Source organism: Mus pahari, chromosome 14 (genome assembly GCF_900095145.1).
Source record: "Mus pahari chromosome 14, PAHARI_EIJ_v1.1, whole genome shotgun sequence".
NCBI classification, from domain to species: Eukaryota; Metazoa; Chordata; class Mammalia; order Rodentia; family Muridae; genus Mus; species Mus pahari.
In genome coordinates, this window is record NC_034603.1 from 2,153,853 (window position 1) to 2,175,174 (window position 21,322).

Consider the following 21,322-nt stretch of genomic DNA (forward strand, 5'->3'; position numbering starts at 1 on the left):
TTCACTGTGGTGCTAGTATGGAACACAGGGCCCTCCATAAGAACCATACGCCAAGTCCTGTCTCTCTCTCCAGAGGCTCCTTTCCCTGTTCATGGCCCTCAAGTGTGCCTCCCTCCAAAGTGCCAGGCTGGCTACTACATCTGGATAGGATAGCATGACAGGTCATTTGCTCTTCAGTTTCTCTTACCAGCCTGCCCTATTCTGATGCTCAGCTGCACTGAGATAATCTGGTCACTCATCTAAGTTATCAGCTATAAGCCAGCCCAGCTTTGCATTTTGGAAGGGGTCCCCATGATCACAATCCCAAGGTACGTGTAGACTGCCACGCCAGTGGGAGGGAGTCCAGGGAACCAAGAGGGTTTTTCTGGGCTGTTCAGATCATGATACACAGTGCAGGGACCATGTGCTCCCTGGTGCCCTGCCTTACATGTTGATGGAACAGCACTGAAAAGTGAGGCACTTTTCATCAATCAGTGTACCCACAGACCACTTCTTGCTTGAGCATTGACTCTGTAGCTGGCTCGACATAGAGCCCATACTGTATGTACGTTTGTACACTAGAATCTCTCTAGAAGGGTGTGGTGTGCAAAGGCATCCCATACCCCTACTCCACTGATGCCTTTACCAAGTGGTGAGCCCTGTGGCACTACCAGTGCTGTTTTTCCTTATTGCTGAACCAAGGCAGACAGATGCACCTGCTGTCTGATCACATGACTAGTGGCATTCGCTGTTTCCTTGTGCCCCCTGGTTTGCTGGGTGTCCTAACATGCTGGTTTTAATACTGGGATAGAGTGTCTCCGAGGCTACTCCTGCATTAAGCCTGCAGGTCTCTGTCCCGACGAGCCTTCAAAGCTTTGGTGGGCTTGGGAGTCCCAACCTGGGTTTATGTCTGTGATGCCACGAAGGTGATCCTTGAATACTTGGCCCCCACTTCCGTTTCCTCTCTGAGGAGGGGGATCATCACAGATTAGAAAAATTGATAGTTCAAGGGAGAAACTCATGTAGCCAAGGCCAGGTAGGCTGTGGCAGACCGCTTTAAAGGATACTGCTTCCAATATCCCTGTATTCAGTCTGTCGTCATAAGCTCCTTCCCGGTGCGTGGGGGGCAGGACTAGTGTTCTTCCAGCAGCGGATGGAGGCCCTTTAGAGGGGGTGGGGCGGGGAGAAGCCCCCCCCCTCAGATCTCTGCAGTCTCTGGCTCTTTTCCACAAGCTAAGTAAGACCTGTGTGGTGAGCCCTGTGTTGAGCCTACTCCTAAACACAAATGCTAGCTTGTGAGCCTAGGCCTTCCCCACCCAGGCGTCCCACACAGTACGGAAGTGCTTTCTACCACTCACCTACATCTCCAGGCTAAAATTCTGGAGTCATTTACTGTTAATGACCAAGTTCTGAAAAAAAGGTAGAATGAACCCAAACATCAGCACCAGTTCCATGAGGCAGCAGGCACGGTTCCCTGGAGCCAGAGAGACAGAGCTGGGTGAAGCTCCGCACCATCTCTGGCCCTTACTGTGTGGGTAAGAGCAGGGCTCCACGCTCGCTGACTGTCCTCTCTCCTAAGCTGGCCCCATAGAATGCTCTGTAAGTCACACAGTCAAGCTCACAGAGGCACGAGGAAACTGGCTGACTCTGCTTCTCAAAATGTGTCCCAAGGCCAAGTCTGAAGGGGACTCTCCACCAGCTGTTAAGTGCCCAGCGATCTCTGGTCACATGGCAAAGAGAAGGGAGCCCACAGCGTTCTTTTTTTGTGAACACTTTAATGCAAACAATGCAGTGCGGTTGGCTCGAGGCCTCTGTGAGCCGGTGCTGGAGCGGGGAATCGTGTGCAGCGCTGTGGGAAGAGGGCAGCTACAACCTCCCTGCCCACAAACACACAAGCCAGGCATTGTGGCCGACACCTGTCAACCTTCACTGAGCAGGCTGTGGAAATGTCACAGTGTGTTCCAGGCCAGCCTGGGCTACAGAGGGAGGCTCAGAAAACCAAAACTAAACAAGTTAAAAACTAAACAAAAACCAAAGAGAAATTCTTGTCAAGCTCCTTGAAAGCTGACATTTCTAAGTACAGGGTTTGTCTCTCTAGGAAAGTCCTATTCCCTAATGGAGTAGGAGGAGTATGGGTCAGGCTTACCTGCCTGCTAAACACCACAGGCAGTCTCGTCCAGATCACCGCTTCCCCCGCTCCCTTTGCACATGGAAGACGAACACTTGGACATGAACTTAGGTGACTTGCTTTCATATGACAAGCTTGTTGCAAAACTCAACTATCAAGAAAGGTTTGAAGAAACACTAGTCTGAGAAATGAGATTACAACAAGAGCCTGTGGATTTTCCCCTGCAACAGTGAGGTCAGCCTTTCATGTCTGATCAGACATTATGGCCACAGTGTTTATTGTAAGCCTGAACGCTAAAGTCAGTGCAGTGAGATAGGAAACCTGCCTGACAGTGGCAATCCCAAATTAATAGCTTAGGTTTGATGGGTCACAAACTGTAAAGGCCTTCATTTCCTATGTTTGGATGAAGTCACATCCAACAGTGGTTAAGCGTGTGGAAGGCAGAGGGTGGAGGGTGGAAGGCGGAAGGTGGAAGGCGACAGTTGAACTCTGCTGGGTGGTCCAAGAAGGCAGAGCTGCTTCCAGATACGACTTACCACCCTCAGCTTTCCTTCAAGTTAAATGGAGCTTTGCACCTAGAACTTCTAACCAGGCTTCCAGAGTGTTAAACACAACTCTCTGCAGGCAGCAATTGCAGAGCTAATTCTTCTAGACTGAACCACTTTAGATTTATGCCAGTGGAGGGCAAACATTGTTTGTTAGTCATCTAATTGTGTTACTGTCTCTGAACTTTATCAGATATTGCTGAGGCAGGAAGGCCTGTGTGCAGTTCTGGGGGAGGTTTTATGATGCTTCCCCCCAAGCTCCTTGTCAATGCCCACAGCCCCCAGTCCCTAATATAGCATTTTCCAGATGTAAAGACTAAATCCAACAGGTTCTGATGGCGCCTGTCTCGATCCAGGACCCACACTGAAGTGAGGGCTGCATCTTCACCAAATCCACAGCCTTGGTCACAGGTACTAGCCTGGTTTACTATGTTCTTTGGTTAAATACAGTTTCTAGACCTTTCAGCATTGTGGGAACCCAGATAGACTTGAAACATGTGCTGCTTTGAATACTGAATTTACATTGTATGTGCACTATTATAAATTTTTATAATTAGCTCAGACTTATAAAAATGTAGGGCTTTAGCTGCTTGTTCTGAAAAATACACTCTTCTGGGCTGGCCAGCATCGTAGTCTGGAACCCAGACCTTCCAGAGCCTCTTGACAAAGGCTGCACAGCCCACGCTCAGGAGCTGGGTCAGCTCATCATGTCCAGGCTGCATAGGTCGGTGTGGCCATCACTACGCAGGGCCTCTGCCACGTCTCTTCTGAAGACGGACAGGTTCTGGGTAAACCTGTGGAAAGAGAAGCAGTGAATACGCAGGCCGTAAAAAACCTCAGGAGGTGGGGCACCGTGGGGCACAGGACCCAGGAGGGGATGCTGTATGAGGCGGCTCCTCAGAGCTGGGAGTTCCAGCTGCCACTACTCTTCTGCTACCAGCATCATCTCCCACGGAATACCGGCATTCCCACTAAAGCCACCCTCAGCAATTTAGGGATGGAGAGCATTTGAAGGTCTACTACCTAAAACACTAAAAAATTCAGTTATCTCAAATATTAGACCAAATTTACATATGAGTGCTTAATCATTATAGGTCTCCCCCAAAGCAGATATTATTATCTTCAACTAGAACTGAATTTAGTGAATGAAAAACAGGGGTGTGGGGATGGAATGTGGTAGCTCAGGTCTGTAATACCTGAAGTCAGAAAGCAATGTAGAGGGACCGTGAGTTTGAGGTTAGCTGGCACTATGTAGTGAAATTCTATCTTAGCAAAGGGTGCAAATGCAGTGGTGTGTGTGTGTGTGTGTGTGTGTGTGTGTGTGTGTGTGTGTGCGTGTGTGTGTGTGTGTGTACACGTACGTACTGCACGTGCTAAGTTTGGTAGAGTGTGTACTATGCATGAAGCCTTTAGTTTGATTCCCAGTGCTACCTAAGCCGGGGATGGTGTCCAAGCCTGCAATCTAAGCATTTGGGGATAGGAAGATAAGAAACCCGGAGGCCAGTGAGATACCTCAGCAGGTTAACTTACCCACATGCTGCCAAGCCGGACGACACGAGCTAGATCTCTAAGACCCACATGGGGGAAGGAGAGAACCAGCTTATGCCAAGCGGTTCTCGGATCCCCCTAACACCCCAAGTAACTGTAATAATACAAAGTTACCATGGCTGTACATACAGAGTTTGAAACCAGCCTGGCATGATATATATAAAGATATCTATGTATCTATCTATGTATCTATCTATCTATGTATCTATCTATGTATCTATCTATGTATCTATCTATGTATCTATCTATGTATCTATCTATGTATCTATCTATGTATCTATCTATCTATCTATCTATCTATCTATCTATCTATCTATCTATCTATCTATCTATCTATCTATCTATCATCTATCTCCCTTAAAAAAATGGCACTGAGTTAGAAGACCTGGGTCCAAAATCTAGGTATCCCAAGTGAAGAGCTGACCACTGTCTCAGTACTTAATAAGAGCAACTAACTATCTTAAGCGAATGTAAGAGTGAATTTTATTTTTAAAGATTTATTTATTTATTTATTTATTTATTTATTTATTTATTTATTATATGTAAGTAGCTGTCTTCAGACACTCCAGAAGAGGGCATCAGATCTCATTACAGATGGTTGTGAGCCACCATGTGGTTGCTGGGATTTGAACTCAGGACCTTTGGAAGAGCAGTCAGTGCTCTTCCCCACTGAGCCATCTCACCAGCCCGTAAGAGTGAATTTTATCAAGTCAGTGAGACAATGCCTGAAAACATTCTCTCAGTTAGGTGGTAGTGGTACACAACTTTAATCCCAGCACTTGGATCTCTGTGAGTTCAAGGCTAGCCTGGTCTACAGATCAAGTTTCAGGAGAGCAAGATATATACTGAGAATCCCTGTCTCAAAAAAGTCAGGAAGAGAGAGAAAGAAAGAAAAAGAGAGAGAGAGAGAGAGAGAGAGAGAGAGAGAGAGAGAGAGAGAGAGATAGATAGATAGATAGATATTGAGGCATGAGGACAGTTGCTTTCATGAAACTAAGAGACCTGCCAGTATTTCACAGACCAGCTCAGCAGTGCCTCATTCCTCAGAAAATTGGGAATAGATCTACCTGAAGACCCAGCTATACCATTCCTGGGCATATACCCAAAAGATGCTCCACCATACCACCAGGACACATGCTCTACTATGTTCATAACAGCTTTATTTGTAATAGCCAGACACTGGAAACAACCCAGATGTCCCTCAACCGAAGAAAGAATATAGAAAATAAGGTTCATTTACACAATGGAATACAACTCAGCTATTAAAAACAAGGACATCATGAATTTTTCGGGCAAATGGATGGAACCAGAAAATATCCTGAGTGAGAACCCAGACCCAAAAGGACATGCACGGTATGTACTCACTTATAAGTGGATATTAGCCATAAAGTACAGGATGCCCACACTCCACTCCACAGACCCAGAGAAGCTAGACAAGAAGGAAGGCCCAAGCAAGGATGCTTGAATCTCACTTAGAAGGGGGAATAAAAGTCATAGAGAACAAAGGAAAGTGGGTGGGAGAGGGAATGGGGAGGAGAGTGAGGAGTTCAGGATCAGGTGTGGGGAGGGACAGGCGGGATGGGAGAATGAATGGAAATCACTGGCTGCTGGGGATGGAGGGGTACCTCTAGGACAAGCAAGAGACCTGGGATTGGGGAGGCTCCCACGAGTCTATGGGGATGACTTTAGCTGAGATTCCTAGCAGTGGGGATATGGAATCTGAAGTGGCCGGCTCCTGTAGCCTTCCAGAACCACCAGTGGAGGGACAAGGACAGCAACTCACCCACAAAACTTTTGACCTAAAATTTGTCCTGTCTACAAGAAATGCAGAGACAGAGATAGAGCAGAGAGACTGAGGGAATGACTAACCAATAACTGACCCAACTTGAGACCCATCCTATGGGCAAGCACCAGTTCCTGACACTATTAATGTTAGGCTTGCAGACAGGAGCCCAGCATAAGTGTCCTCTGAGAGGCTCCACTCAGCAGCTGACTGAAACAGATGCAGACCCGCAGCCAAGCATTGGATGTAATTTGTGGGAGTCTTACGGAAAGACTGAGGACCCAGAGGGGTTAGGAACTCCACATGAAGACCACAGTAAGTAACAACTAACCTTGATCTTTGGGGGATCTCAGAGACTAAACCTCCAATCAAAGAGCGTATATGGGCAGGACCTAACCCCTTACACCCTGCACGTATGTAGCAGATGTGCAGCTTGGTCTTCATGTGGGTTCCCCAACAACTGGAGTGGGGGCTGTCCTTAAAGCTGTTGCCTTCCTGTGTAATCTGTCCTGTACCTGGGCTGCCTTGTCTGCCTCAGTGGGAGAGGATGCGCCTAGCTTTGCAGAGACTTGATGTGCCAGGGTGGGGGGGATACCAAGAAGGGACACCCACTCTCTTAGAGGAGAGGGGGATGGGTTATACGGGGAGGGACAATGTGAGGGGGGTACCAGGAGGAGAGGGGGCTGCAATTGGGATTTAAAATGAATAAATATATAAACACATTAATAGAAAAACAAAACAAACAAAAAATAAACATCTTGCCTCCTTTTTTTTTTTTTAATTTCCTGGCTTCTGACTGAGGGAGTCAGACCCTGAAAGGATTGCTTCAGAGACAGACAAGTAGCCACGTGAAGGCGTCTGCACCCCAGCTGACCTCGCCTCGGTACCCGAGATATACGGCCTCCTGGATGGCTGACAATGTGTACTTTAAACCATGCCGTGTCTGATGAAGGTGTGTGCGTGGGGGGGCGGCGTTCCCTCACGGAATAGTTTCTTCCGCATCACTGCCTACTGTCTGTCTCATCCACAGTACATAAGCTCCAGGAGGGCAGGGACTCAGAACACTTCGTTCACCCCAGGTTACCAGTGTCACAGTTCTATAAGCTGAGTGTCTGTATGAATGAATGAATGAATGAATGAATGAACGAATCAGTTCATTAACTAAGGCCTATTCTGGTTAGATCTGACTGGCCAATAGTACCAAGCACTCTCAGGACAGGCAGAGGAAGAACCCAACACTGGCCCATCGCGATCAGTGCCACCATTGGTTCCATGTTACTGCTGAGGAGACTCTGCAGAGGAGTTGCCTGCTTTTCTCTCACAGCTTGCACAGGCAGGAATACCATTTTATCAGGGTCTACTGCCCCAAGCCTGCTGTTCAAAGGCCAGGCGGGCTTTCCTCATCTCCAACGACAGCATGAATCGCCCGCCCTTCACCGCCCTTTCTAGTTAGGTGGTCCTCACTTCCTTCCTGTTGGATTATAAACTGCGTAAAGACAAAGACTATATTTTATTAATCTCTGCATCTCTGAGCAAATACTCGGTAAGATGTAGTGACTGGAGCTGGCCTAGGTCTAAGACCACAAGGTCTAATAGGAGAGCTGCATCCGCCCATGAGCTGTGCCAACTACAGTCCAATTGTTTTCAACAGACCTGGAGTGCCCCCAGAGGTGGAGTGCCCTCACTGGGCAATGCTCACCTGTCTCTGTTCTTGACAGACAGATTCTGTTCCACTCCTTCCATCAAGTTCCTGAAGCACTGGCCAAGGACTTCCTGCTTGGGGAGTGGCTGGCTGTTTATCAGACTCGCCCTCAGTTCACTGAAATACTGTGGGGAGACGGAACAGTGTCAGGCTCAGGCTTCAACTCCAAACCTGGCGGGAGGGAAGTGGCAGGAAGCCAGGCCACTTGGGGTCTACTTGGGCTCACCGGTGCTCAGGGGTCTGCATCTAGGACCATCCAGCAGCAGAGGTGTACAGTGTACCCAGGTGCACGTGTCGGCCCCACACCCCTGCTCATAAGAATCCTGTGCTGTGACTGCTTAGCTTGATGGAGCCCTTGCCTCCACTGTGGGGCATGAACCCATGATCTTCTGGGGTCTCAACTCTACTTGTCACAGGAAGGCTGAGGAGAAGAACTTAACTGGAAATGGCCAGGGAGTACTCTGGTGACTGAAGGCAAGGCCAAGGGTCTCCCCTCCGGCCTCATCATCTTTCCTGGCTTCAGTGAATCACTTCTCTAAGAGCTCTGGGCTGTGTTCCAAGTCTGGCCTCCTGGGTTCCATAGGTCTGCTCTGCTCTGCTGAGGCTCTAGAGGGGCCTGCTCTGCTCTGGGAGTACTTGCTTGTTCTAAGAACAGCATCTGTCACACCTGGGCACAAATAGCTGCTCGGCCCCCCTTTTTTCTGCTGGGGTCCGTGGTCTTTTATTCAGACATAAGCTCTGATGTGGAGCAGAGTTCCTAATCACTGGAAACAGCCGAATTTCAGCCAAAGACAACATTTTGTCAGTCATATATGTTTATCTCTTCAAGCCAAAGCTGCATGATATTTAATTCCCATCATGCATTAAAACAGCTCACATAAAAAACGCACATAATTAATATGTAGTCAGACTAATACTTAAATACTATATATCAGAGGCATTATACTTAAACCACAATGTCTTCCTGAACAAGATTGGGAATGCACAAAACTACTTATTTCCCCTTTTATAATGATGCAGTGACTCTCACCAAATAGAAAATTATTAGTTTTTCATCCTAAGCCATGAAATATTGCCTCCATCAGTAAAGTATAATATTGTGATGTCATAAGCTTTTTCTAAACACCGAATTTGCCCTTATTCCCTCTCAATCATTTTAAAAGAACTGCTCTCCTTTATAGAGCTTGGATTTAAATCACAGTAACACTGCGGGAAGATGAACGGCAGTGCTATTGAATGTGGCTAAAATTGGATCCTTCAGCACAGGTGAGTGATGAGACAGCGCTTCTCTTTTTGATAGATTTTCCTCTTCTATTAGTTTCCTTCCAAGGCTGGGATTTTAGTTTGAATTTTAATGTATGCGGCTGCCTCTAATCTCACTGTCTTTCCCAGTACTAGCTTATTGTATAGACAATTCATTCTCCTGAGCAGTAATGCACTGTTCCCACTGACTGCTGAGGGGCCAGGGTCATTTCCAAAGGAAGCCAGGGATTTGGGAGGCAGTTGAGGGTGGCCAGAGCAGAGGAGGCTGGGATGCATACTCTCCAGATGAGGGGTACCGGCTCTACCCACAATCCCTCAAGGGCTGCCATTGTCATCAGCTGTGGTTGTGTCTGGGGTCCCTAGATATAAAAAAAGGCTTGAGGAGAAGGCCAAAGAGCCGTGGCTCAGAACTGCCTTAGAATGGCGAGGCAGGTGAGGGTGCTCTGGGATACCGCCTGCTGAGCACGCCTCACACAGTGCAGCAGGCGGGCCTCCTTGGCCTCTGCTAACTCCAGAAGATCTTTGGGGAAAAATGCCTTCAGGGCTCTCAAGGCCTCAGCCTGCTAGCCCATGGTCTTCAGGGCCCCTCTCCCTCCTCCTGTGGCCTCTCTGAAAGGACACTCACCTTCTCGTTGAGCAGGATGAGCCCCAAGAGAGGCCTGGATACTGACCACTGGTTCCGACAATCCTCAAAGACAATGGTGTTCATGAGGACAGACATCATCTGTAAGACAGACCCACATGAAAACTGGGGCCCTTGGCTTAGAGCTTGCCTGAACCCCAGACTTTCTGTGTACTCCTTCCATCCTGCCACCTTTCTGACGGCAGGGGGCTTTCTCTGGACACTTGGCTCTCACTCTGGAAGCCTAGAAGGCAATGTGAACTCTGGGCAGACCCTGCCACCTCAAGGAAAAGCTTGATGAGAACCTGCTTGGTGAGAACCTGCTTGGTGAGAACCTGCTTGGTGAGAACCTGCTTGGCGAGCCAGGAGGTTCATTTTCTGCTTCTCACACCTTATATGCTTTGCTCTGTGCTAGGTACCAGGTAAGGGCCCAACTCACTTTCCTGTCTGCTTCTTACCTCACCAAACAGTTTATGATGTTAATGGACATCTCTCTGTAGCTCATCACTGAGTGACTCCAGAGTGGTGTTTCCTGCTAGCTCAGACTATTGTTTAACAAATCATCCATTACTAATTGTTCACTCACTGCTATGTTACAAGGACTCACTTATCCACACTTGTAACTCCCGAGGTTAAGGCACACAGAAGAGATAATAGGACTCTTTGAGCTTCCCTCGAAGCTTGCTAGGGAAGTCACAGAAAGAAAATCGCGGGGAACAGGTGTAGGAAAAGAACAGCGTGTGGAGGGGAGAGACCTCTAAGTTCCTCAGAGGTGGTCAGGGGGCTGCCACGGGACAGGTGACATCTAAGGCTCATTATAAGTAGACAGGAGGCAAAGACGGTGGGAATGAATAGTAAGGGACTTAGGGTGGCAGGAGACAGAAGGGAAACCCCATGGCCAGAATAGAAAACCACTGAGTCTAGACTTTACCCTCAATGCAAGGTAGCTAGTGATGGGCTTGCGGGCATGGTGAAGGATGTGGAATGTGCCCTGGGCATGAGCCATGATAGGAGGGAGTCCAGGCAAATGGCTGTGAAGTGGGCTGATTTCTTCTACTACAGCCTATCTGCTCCCATAGCTCTAGAGAAAACACAAATGCAGGGCAAACCCAAGGGTAGTGGTAGAGTAAGCCACAGATGCCATCCCTGCTGGGCTTTGATGACTTGGTTTGCTTTGAATGCTTTTAGCATCCTCCCTTTTTTGCATAAGTATGAATGTGTAATGTGCATGTGCTGTATATAAGGGTGAGGTTGGGTGTCTCCCTCAAATGCTTTCTACTTCACTTACTGAGGTACCAAGTTAGTTATTGCTGAACCCACAGCATGAGGATAATGTCCATCTATCCATCCAGCCAGCTTGCTGGCCTCTCGAGCACTGGGCTCACAGGTGGGCACGGCACTCACACGGCACTTGTGCACTGTGTAGGTGCCGCTAGGGATCTGAACTCTGTTCCTTCATTTGCACAAGTGCCTACTTACCTCCAGAGCCATCTTCCTGCCCCTGGCAAAAAGTTTTGGTAATCTAATTTATTCTGTGATCTTTGGCAAGTAACTGAACGGCTCTTGCGATGTCTCTTTTTATTAACTCTGAAGAGGGAAGGAAATGATCCAGCTCAAGGAAGCTGAGCATGAAATGAGACGGCACTGGGAAAGCGCTGCTGAGTCTGCATCCTTCAGACACTGCAGGCATAGCGATACCGGCAGTGTGCATCTCTGTAGTTCCACAGCTGCCATTCTGTCACCACCTCAGTGATTAGGCTGGTTACAGACGGAATCTGCCAGCCTATACACAACACAGGCTGTATGTCCAGTCTCTCTGGAGAGGCTAGAACTCCATACCTGACATGCTCAACATCCATGTAGATCACATGTTCCCATGAACAGTACAGTGAGCCAGCCAAAGTCATAGAGCACAAATTAAATTGACAAGCAAAACTAACAGATCCACAGAGACAGTCTAAAATATTATGGGTTTCACAAGCTGAGGCAGAATGGATATTTTAATGGAGAAGATTAAAGTCAGAGGCACCAAATTCTTCCAGTAACTGACAAAGCATCCTGGAGTGATGTGCCAATTACTTTATACTGTCCTCTCGTGTATTCATTTGTCTGAATGCATGTATTTATGTCTGTAATAAGAAAGGGGATGTTTGAATAAAATAACTTCTCTAAAAATAAAGTTGGCAAAAATGGATGATTTTTTTCCTTTTTTACTTTTCTGGAAATATGCAAAGTACCGAGTAATCTTCTTAAATGGCATTGATGTGGCAGCCAATTTCCAGAATTACTTTTTCTAATAATCCTAGAGTAGTGTTAAAACAGCCCAAACAGTGGTGTAAATTCCTCTGGACTCTGAGGTTCTCCCCCCCCCCCCCAGAAGAACGCTGGATGATCATTGCTAAAGCACAGTCCTCTCCCTGCAGGCAGTGGGATGTTTAGGGTGTGGTCTCTGAGGTCAAGGACACGGAAAGGAGCCATCTTGGCTCTGCCCACATTCTGTCTGTGGCCAGAGGTCACGAGTACTCTGTGCAGCAGTGGCTGGAGAGCCGGGATCTAGTTCTCCACTATCTACTCACTCCCAACACAGCTGCAGGGTGGGTGGGAGGCCACTCTCAATTGGCTTTGGCTACGCTGCCCAGGGCCTATACTCCAAACCATACACATTACCCACTGGCATTAATAAGTGGCTGTTCTGCCAAAGCAGGGATGGAGTTATGTAGCAATGGGGCTGTCTCCTCAGGAAAACCATACTCTACACTACTTCACTTGATCCTCATCTCTCCCACTCCTTCCTTCCAGAGTTTGGCTGGAGTTTTGTTAAATGAGGAGGCAGCAACAGGCGTTAGACTGAGCCCAAGTCTGGCCCTGCTAATTCTCCCACGCGGCGTTAGCCTTTCTGTCCCCATAGGAAGCAGGGACAATGGCAGTTGGTTGAAAGGGATGCTTTGAGGAGGAACTTCCTCAGCACAAACGAAACATCTACCCTGTCCTTGCCACACAGTATGCCTTACACACAATGTTCCTATTCTGTAACTGTAGCTTCCGCTGGCCTAAGCCAATGAAATTTCATGGCACAGGGAAGAATACCAACTCACACCTAGGTTAGACAGGTAAACGAGAATACTATATTCTCAAATTTATCTAAGGTCATGTGGAGTTGTACTCCCAGAAATCGGCTCAGCAGGAGGCAGCCCAGAAAGCAGCCAGTTGGCTTTGCTGGGGTTTAGCATGGGTTTAGGTGAGAGTGTGACAGTGCAACCATGCAAACAAACACATCTAAGCACAAAAACCACCCACAAGTGTGACCCAGAAGGAGAAAGCGACAATGTGTGACTTCTGATCATGCTTTTGACAAAGGTGTGAGATACAAGTGCAGAGCAGAGCAGAGCAGAGCAGAGCGCAGTGCACCTGAAGCCCTGGGCCATACAGAATAGTTACTAGGACACCCTCATGGGACACCGTCATGCCTGCTCTGCAGTTTGTTGAAGTAAAATAAGCAAAGTCCTAGCTTACGTTGGGCGCTTTCCTGCTAAGACAGCCAGCACTCTAAGATGGAGAGCACTATGCAGAAAACTGAACTGCGCCTCAATCTATGGCCCCCACACAGAATGCTTCAATGTCTTAACATAGACCCGTTACTTCAAAGGACCTTGTTTTTGAATTCAGACTGAGAGTTCTAAGCCAGGAGATCCTAGGAAGGCCTATAGCTGGGGTTTTCAGGTTACCAGGCCACAGTCTGAGGCACCACCATCATCTAGCAAAGCTAGGCCAAAGAGGAATGAACCAGAGAGAAAGAGCAGCCCTACCTAACAGCAGGTGGGGCCTGATGAGTTTTCTCACCATCTAACAAAATCAGCATTTATGGGGTCTACTGTACATGCTGTCTCCATTCTCAGGCAAACCTTTGGAGAGCATTAGCTGTCACACTTGGTCAAGGTACTGCTAGGATGTAAAAGTCGCATACAAAAGTCTGCACGAATTCATTCTGCCAGCCTGTGGCTCAGAGCCCCTGGCCATGCTGGTTCCTACAGCAGGCCTCTAGGGGCCTGGACATGGCAGCTATCTGCTCTAGCAGCTCCTGTAGTCACGCAGCTGTTGAAGTCCGTGATTAGAACCCAGGGCCACGGCCTCTGAAACGTTTTCAGCAAGCCTTTCTGCTTCCCACCCAAAATGCTTACAAGTTTAGTTACTATACTGACAGACTTGGAACATGAACAACAGTAAACTTAAGAATGTCTTTGGAAATTGATCCACTGAACATTTCATGGGAAATAATGATTTTCCTCCCACTGAGAGTACAATTTAAATTAAGACCATAGGAATTAGTAAATTAGGCTAATTTTCTCTAGGATATAATGCTTCCTATAAAGTAAATATTTCCATGGCTAGCACCTGATCATGCTGAATACCCTAACTAGCACATACTCTGTAAAGTCATAATAAATGGACCCCCCAACAAAAGCAACCCCCAAACTAAAACTGAGGTTCCCACCCTGACCCATAGTGTCCCATAGATAAAGGGCCATGCAGGGCAAGGTCCACCTAGGAACTCTGCTGTCCCCAGCCCCTGCTAGTGCTCATGATCCCTCCTAATGCTGCACTCCTGCTGCCTGCTTGTGAGGCAAATGAAAATGGGCCGAAGAAGAAGAGTGAAAGACAGAGACAAAGCAGTCCTATGCCTTAGCCCTGAGGGTTAAGGCGAGACCAGGAAGAACAAGCAAGGGGACCCAGGGAGGGACACGGTCTGTGTGCTAACGCATGGAGGATACAGAGTCATCCTCCCCCCAGGCAAGCTACAGTGTCCTGACTGTGCGGTACTCTGGTGATGTTCTGAGGAACAGCTAATAATAAATGCATCCAAGTCTTAAGAGCTACCGTGTGTCTAGGGAATGCACCAGCCTTTCAGAAGGCCAGGAAGAGAGGAGAGGAAGGCTGACCTTACCAATAACAATGTAACAAACAAACCAAAGCACCCCACCCCACACAACTGCCTGAGCAACCTAAGGGAAATCTCTCTACCACGGTGCTTTCTCCAGAGCACCTACCCTAGAGAGAGGTTCGGGCCCAGGGAGTCAGAACACAGCGGAGGGAGGAAAGGTTTCCAGGTCTGCAGTGCACCCAAGGCAGGGAGTGGCTGTCATTGCTGGGTGCTGCTCCTCAGGCCATAGGCACAGAAGACAGTGAAATGTGATCCTGCTCAAATGAGATACTAGCCGTCTTTAGGGAAGGAGAATCAATTGCTTCCTTCATCTGCCATCTTCCTTTGTGGTATTAGTAGATGGTATGAGAAATGAACACAGTGGGTAAATAAGCACATATTTTGTTAAATTCCTCTGCCTCTCCAGATGAACCGAGAACTACCATCTACATTACATTAAATTTAAAATACCTGTCTATATCAAGCAATCCCCATGTGCTGGCATTGAAGTATTTAAAACGCAAACCAATGGGATGAAATGTAAGATGAGGTTGTCTCCTCCTCTGAAGAAGGCGGCAATCAGTGATGGGTGACCCGTCTCTCCTGAGGTCACCTGACGGGGCCGCCTACCTGCTCAGCCTTTATACAGTGTTAGTCTTGCTTTAAAACTGGAAGGGGGGTGCTTTAAAGGCACCCCAGGTCCAGTATGCTCAGCCAGCTCTGGTCACAGATGAACCTGAATTATATGGAAACTCAGTATCCTTGACTCCTCTCACAGGAAGTTAAGGAACGCTTGTGCTCTAAGTGATGAGCTGTCTAGAATATTGAAAAACTCTTGCACTGAATGTAGTATCTAAGGAAAAACACAACCTAGCTTCACTGTCCTTTCAATTTTCTCCATTACCAACCTTACCCCTACTTCTCAAAACATTCATTTTAATCATGGCTTATTGGGGAAAGAATTACCTGCCAGTCTCCCAGCTTAGGAGAAGGTCAAGCAAGAACGAAACTTCAGGATTAATTAATTGAGAGTTCTGCATGCAATGTGTCTATTCTGAATGTTATAGCACACATAACTAGGAAAACAGTTTTATTTTCCAGGGTTGAAATAAATTATAATAAATTATTCATTTCAATGGCAGAGATGTACTGGAGAGCAACAGCAGGAGAATTGACTACACTACACTGCGAGGCTCAACCCTGAATCTTCATTATCCATCGGAAACTTTTACACATAGTAAATCATATTTCAAGTGGCTGCGGATCTCACAGAGCAGCTCACCACATTAAAATAAACCAGAAAACCTGGGGTAGTGGAAGCTGCCAGGCGTGCTGCTCAGCACTATCTGGGTTGGTCTTCTCTTTCTTTCCTCCCCATCTCCTTTTCAATTCTCTCCCCTTTTCTCTCTCTCTCTCCATACACACACACACACACACACACACACACACACACACACACATACACTCACTCTTTGCCAACACCAACCAGCATTTGATTCAATGTCATGTTAAAATTAAGCCTTCCCAGTCAAAATCACCATCTGCATTTCCTGTAGACAGGAATGGTAAGACGATCTGTGTGCTCTGTAACGCCACTCCCCCTAGTTTTCCTTCAAGTGATACATGTCTAGCTCATAGTAGGATCTAAATGACTAACATGGACCCATGTCTGAGAACTCCTCATGGCCTACAGCAGCCTCTGATCAAAGGCACCTATAGCAGCGTGAGAGCCTAGTGAAGACTCATGTGCTTGCGTGTCTACACAGGCCAGCCTAGCTGCGATGGACAGGTACGGCTGAGCGTGAGCAGCTGCACACAGCTGCATCCAGGGCAGTGAGTGCTTAGCATGTCTGAAGGATGAACAGCCTTGTATGGAAGGCTCTAGGGTAGCACAAGGCAGAGCTAGGGTGAGGAGCAGACCTTCACCAGGGCCAGACTACGTAAGATCTTTTATGCTGCTAAATGCAGATGGGTGTTTGGTCCAGCACATGGACAGCAGTTATCAGCTCGGGTCTGCCATACAGAGAAGGAGCTAACCTTGCTGTGGCAGAACTGCAGAGGCCAGGCTCCTAGCTTGTCTTGTGAGAGCTCACTGGCAAGACAGTGAAGATGAACAAGACTGCATCAGCAGCCAGAATGGTCAGGATCCTCAACTCGTGTTCTGAGAAAGAAAACTGGAACCCGAAACCACAGATAGATTCAGAACAGCAAGAACAGGTGCCCAGATTCAAGACTGGAGAGAGAGCGAGACAGCCAGACAGCTGAAATGCCGCTACTTATGCAGGTGTTTGGGGCTAGTATCTCATTTGAGCAGGATCACATTTCACTGTCTTCTGTGCATGTGGCCTGAGGAGCAGCATCCAGCAATGACAGCCACTCCCTCCCTTGGGTCATCCATACAGATCACCAATGGAGACAGCAGCATTGAAGCTCAGCCAACTGCACAGTCACACAGGGCCACAATGATGTCAGTACTGGCGCAGTCCGCTCAAGGCCAAAGGGAGTGAGAAAAACAGGCTACTTCCTGATGTCACTACAACGCTGCCCAGTGAGTATCATGTCACAACACAACAACATAAGCAGAGTGGTAGTTATCAAGGCCCAGTGCAGCAAGTGCTAGTTCATCACACATCTGTCATCCCATCTCACCATCTCATCATTCATCTGACGGGACAGTCTTCCTGTTTCCTGAAGAGATTTGGTTAGATGTCCCCAAAGATTTCCAGTTACTAGTGAAGGATTACGTTACTTATTTTAAAAATGTTTTCCTATGGGAAAAATGTGTTTTTGTGGACAACTCATGGGGCCACCTCAAAAGCATTTTTCATTAAGAGTTAAGCCTAGCATTCCCACTGTGTGTGCATGTACACAGTATGTACATAGCCTAGCGCTCACAGTGGGGGCACTCTGCTTTTTTAGAAATGAGTCCCCTCATTATTGATATTTTGACATCAAAATACAATTATATAACTCCCCGCCTTTCCCTTCACTCAACCCCCTTCCTGCTCCATGCCGTCTCCCTTTGCTAAGTCTCAAATTCACACATACACACACACTCCGCTACCTAAATATATGAAAACAACCTGCTCAGGACTATAATGCTACCTTTGTGTAAATGACTTCAGAGCTGAATACTTGGTGGTAGATAACCAGCGGGGGGGTGGGTGGATGGGTGTGTTCACCGAGGGACACTATCTCATCTGCTCTCGGCATCCCTTACTTGCTCGTAGGTCTTTGTCTACTGCTGGGTCCCTGTAAGATTTCACTTTTCATGTTAGCGTGTCTATTGCTGTCATCTTGCATCTCCTAGAAATGCTAAGAAAGCTACATTCATGTGTAACATGGCTGCTTAAGTAGGACACGAGCTAGGAGGGATTATTTACAGTTGTCTGATGACATGGATGGACTGGCCAAGACATGGGGAGAATGTTCAAAGATGTTAAGAGCTAGAAGTTCTTTATCCCCCAGTAAATGCATGGGCCCAACTTGTGAGAGAAAGCAAGAGTTCTGAGCCCGCTTCCTTGGTTTAATTCACATTTGCTGATACATACCTTGACCAGGCTCTGACCCAGGTCCTGGGGACAGAGGTGAGCAAGCCAGTGACAGTTCTCAAAGAGCTTGCAGCCAAGCGAGGGGAAGATTCACAGTGCAGTCCACTAACTGCTGCAAACAAGCCCACACAGGAGGCTTTGAGAGGCCAGAAGATTCCCAACTGTGCCAGGGTCTGGGTGGGGCAGGCAAGGGAGGCTTCAGAGAGGGGGCATTTGATCTGCCATAGAGAAGGTGCAGTTTGACTTGTCAGGAGAGAGGGGCGTGAGTGTAAATGTGCATGCACAGCAGTGTTGGGCAACAGTAGCTGTCTGCAGGACTGTGAAGGGAGTGTAGGGGAGGCTGCTCACATAGGCAAGGGTTGCAGCTTGTTAAAGGTCTAGTGATGTTTGCAAGAGAAAGTAGCTTTCTATCTTGTATGAAATGAATGTCATTACAAGACAATGGTGATCTCTCTGGCCGTGTTACAGTATGAACCACTGACAACAAATCCTCTATGGGTTCTCAGCCTGAGGGACATCTGGGCTATCTTATTTCTCCCAAGCAGCAGCAGTTTCCTCCTATTCTCAGATGGGGAGGCCGCAGGCAGAAGGTCACTTGCTTGGCTGCTGTGCCCCAGTTAGGACACGCTCATCTGCTACCTTGCTGGCTCTGCTGCCAGCACACTGAGGAAGGGCACTGACATTATTTCCCTTGGCCCACAGCACATAACCTAATAGTGTCCCTTGTCAGGAATGGTTCTTCTTGTCAGGAAGCTTTTTATTGATGTTCAACCTTCATCTTGCCTTTCTTAATATTATCCCATTATGCCAATACTCCATTGTGCCATGCTAAGTAATTCCCTTTCCTCCTGGCATTTACATCTTCCAAGTATTTATAGACTTATCAAATGCCCCATTTAGTTGTCACTTAGGCAAGCTATACATATTTAGCTTCTTTAATCTGGCCCCATAAGCCAGCCCTTCCATTCTCCTAAATCACTTGAGTTACTTCCCTCCAGATTTCTGTCAATTTGTCTCCTGCCTCTCTAATGCAGGGGAGCCCAGGAGAGCAGTGTGGAGTGGGGAGGGGAGGCTTGCTTCCTCTGTGGGGTAAGAGCACATTACGCACCTGGAATGGAACTTCTACAGTTTCTAAAACAGGCTGGGCCTCTGCGGGGATGATGGCTCCTTTGTCTCTACAAAGCTATCACCTGCACATGTCACCACTATTTAACCACAAGCTCTACAGCACACATGGAGTGTCTGCTGTATACACATGGAGCGCCTGCTGTATACAGGTATTGTCTGCAGGATTTTCCTTCTTTCCCCTTCCGTTTTTGTTTCTCACACTTAGTCACTGTTCAAAGAATCATGGGCCTCTTATGATGTGTTGACTACTTCTGGTATAGAGCGGAATAAATCGGGGTCTTGCATTAGTTAGCTTCCTATCACTGTGACCAAACTGCTCTGACACAACTTAAAGGAACAATGACTTATTTCGGCTCATGGCCAGGGGGCTCAGTTGATGGTATCTTGGCTTCAGGCCCTGGGCAGAACACCACGTGGTTCAGGGGGTTTCTATTTCACGGTGGTCAGGAAACAGAGAGACAGGGATGGGCTAGGCGGAAGACATATCCAAGGACCGCTTGTGACCTATTTCCTGCAGCTAGGTCTTACCTGCTAAATGTCTTAGAACCCCTAAAATAGTGCTGCCATCTGGGAATAAGCAGTGAGCACATGGCCCTGTGGAGGCCATTTCAGAGTCACCATAACAGGCCTTAAGGAGCTCATGTATTTATTAATCTCTTATTGTCCACCCATCAAGCTGTTCCTTCTAGTCTTGGAGAAATCATCCTGAATGCACTTATCTCTAATTGCTGCTGACTGGAGCCACTGTGTCCCATCTGAACTGAGAGGCCACATTAAGTATGGGCATCAACAGAGAGATCTTGCTTTTGGTGTTCCTTATGGTCGCCCAAGCCACCTTTCTTCAAGTCTGGCACTTTCCATTGCTATCTTTCTCGGTGGTGTATTATTTTACATTCCCGGCTCACAGGACCACCAGGAAGTATATACGGACGTGTTTTCTTGTCTCTGGTCCCAATGTGATGGAGGACGTTGAGGGAACAATGGAATGAGAGACTCTAAGACTTGAGTCTTGGGGTGTCTAGGCCATGAGTGGCTTAGCCAACTGATTCCAGAAGCCAATTCATCTATGCTAGAAGTCCTCTGCAGGATGGTGTGATCCTACAGGACACACAGCATGTAAGTCTTTACTAAGTAGAGCATTTTCAAAGAAAAGGCTTTAAATGAAGATGGAATTTCAGGATGATGGTATATCCCACAAGCATGACAAGGCATACAGAACTCATGGGCCCCTGGGTTCTGATGGCTGGTTGCGCGAGTACGTGGGGCAGGCTTAAGCAATGACAGGTGACCAGCCTGCAGACAAACGAGGCTGCATCGACTGCTGCTGCTGCTGCTGAACTGCCTCAGAGTTAACAGTAAACGAGTAGGAAAGCCAGCTTCACAGCCTCACCACAGGGATGTGCTTCAGGACATCAGCAAGTACCTGAGAGCCAGAGATCACTACGTAACCAGGAGAAACTGGGTGAGACCTAGGGACCAGCAATCCTAGCTCTTAGCTAGACTGTTAGTCTAAGGGCTACTATTTTAAGGAAAGCCAATTTTGAAGGGGCTTATTTAGCTTATAGTTTTGCAGGTTTTCAGTCCTATACTGGATTCTCTCGTTTCTCTCGTGAGAACCTGATGTTTAGCGGTACCACTTGGTAGGCCCACACAGAGGAGGGAAGCACATCTCAAGCCAGAAGGCAGGGTGGGAGGGCCAGGCTTCCTCGTAACCTCTCCCTTTCTTTCAGTATTGCCACTCTGGGAATGGAGTTTCTAATCCCAAGAACCCGTGTGGGAGCACGTACATCAGACCGCGGTGTCTGGCACCACTATCACTGGCCGTGCAACTTTGAACAAGTTATTTCAACTCTGAGTCTCTGCACATTCCCTCCACTAGTTCACTCTTGTTGTTTGTTGTTGTTATTTTGTTTATTTAGATTTATTTTATATATGTGAGTACACTGTGGTTGTCTTCAGACACACAAGAAGAGGTCACTGGATCCCACTACAGATGGTTGTGAGCCACCATGTGGTTGCTGGGAATTGAACTCAGGGCCTCTAGAAGAGCCGTCAGTGCTCTAACCACTGAGCCATCTCTCCAGCCCCCACCCAGTTTAAGTTTACTCTTGATGTACCAATCCTCCCCCAACTTTTCTTTTTTGTTTTCTTCTTC

The 21,322-nt window shown here is 47.5% G+C and overlaps 1 protein-coding gene across 1 annotated transcript in view; it reads right to left on the reverse strand.

Moving 5' to 3' along the window:
• Window positions 1-1,784: 1,784 nt before the first annotated feature.
• Window positions 1,785-21,322, reverse strand: part of LOC110331206 (ran-binding protein 17) — a 117,415-nt gene continuing 97,877 nt past the window's right edge. Inside the window, exons 13-15 of the mRNA XM_029546255.1 lie at window positions 9,574-9,672; window positions 7,683-7,810; window positions 1,785-3,446 (exon numbers count right to left, since the gene is read on the reverse strand). Of these exons, the coding sequence (XP_029402115.1) occupies window positions 3,350-3,446; window positions 7,683-7,810; window positions 9,574-9,672 (324 nt within the window). The 3' untranslated portion in view covers window positions 1,785-3,349. The remainder of the gene's footprint in view (window positions 3,447-7,682; window positions 7,811-9,573; window positions 9,673-21,322) is intronic.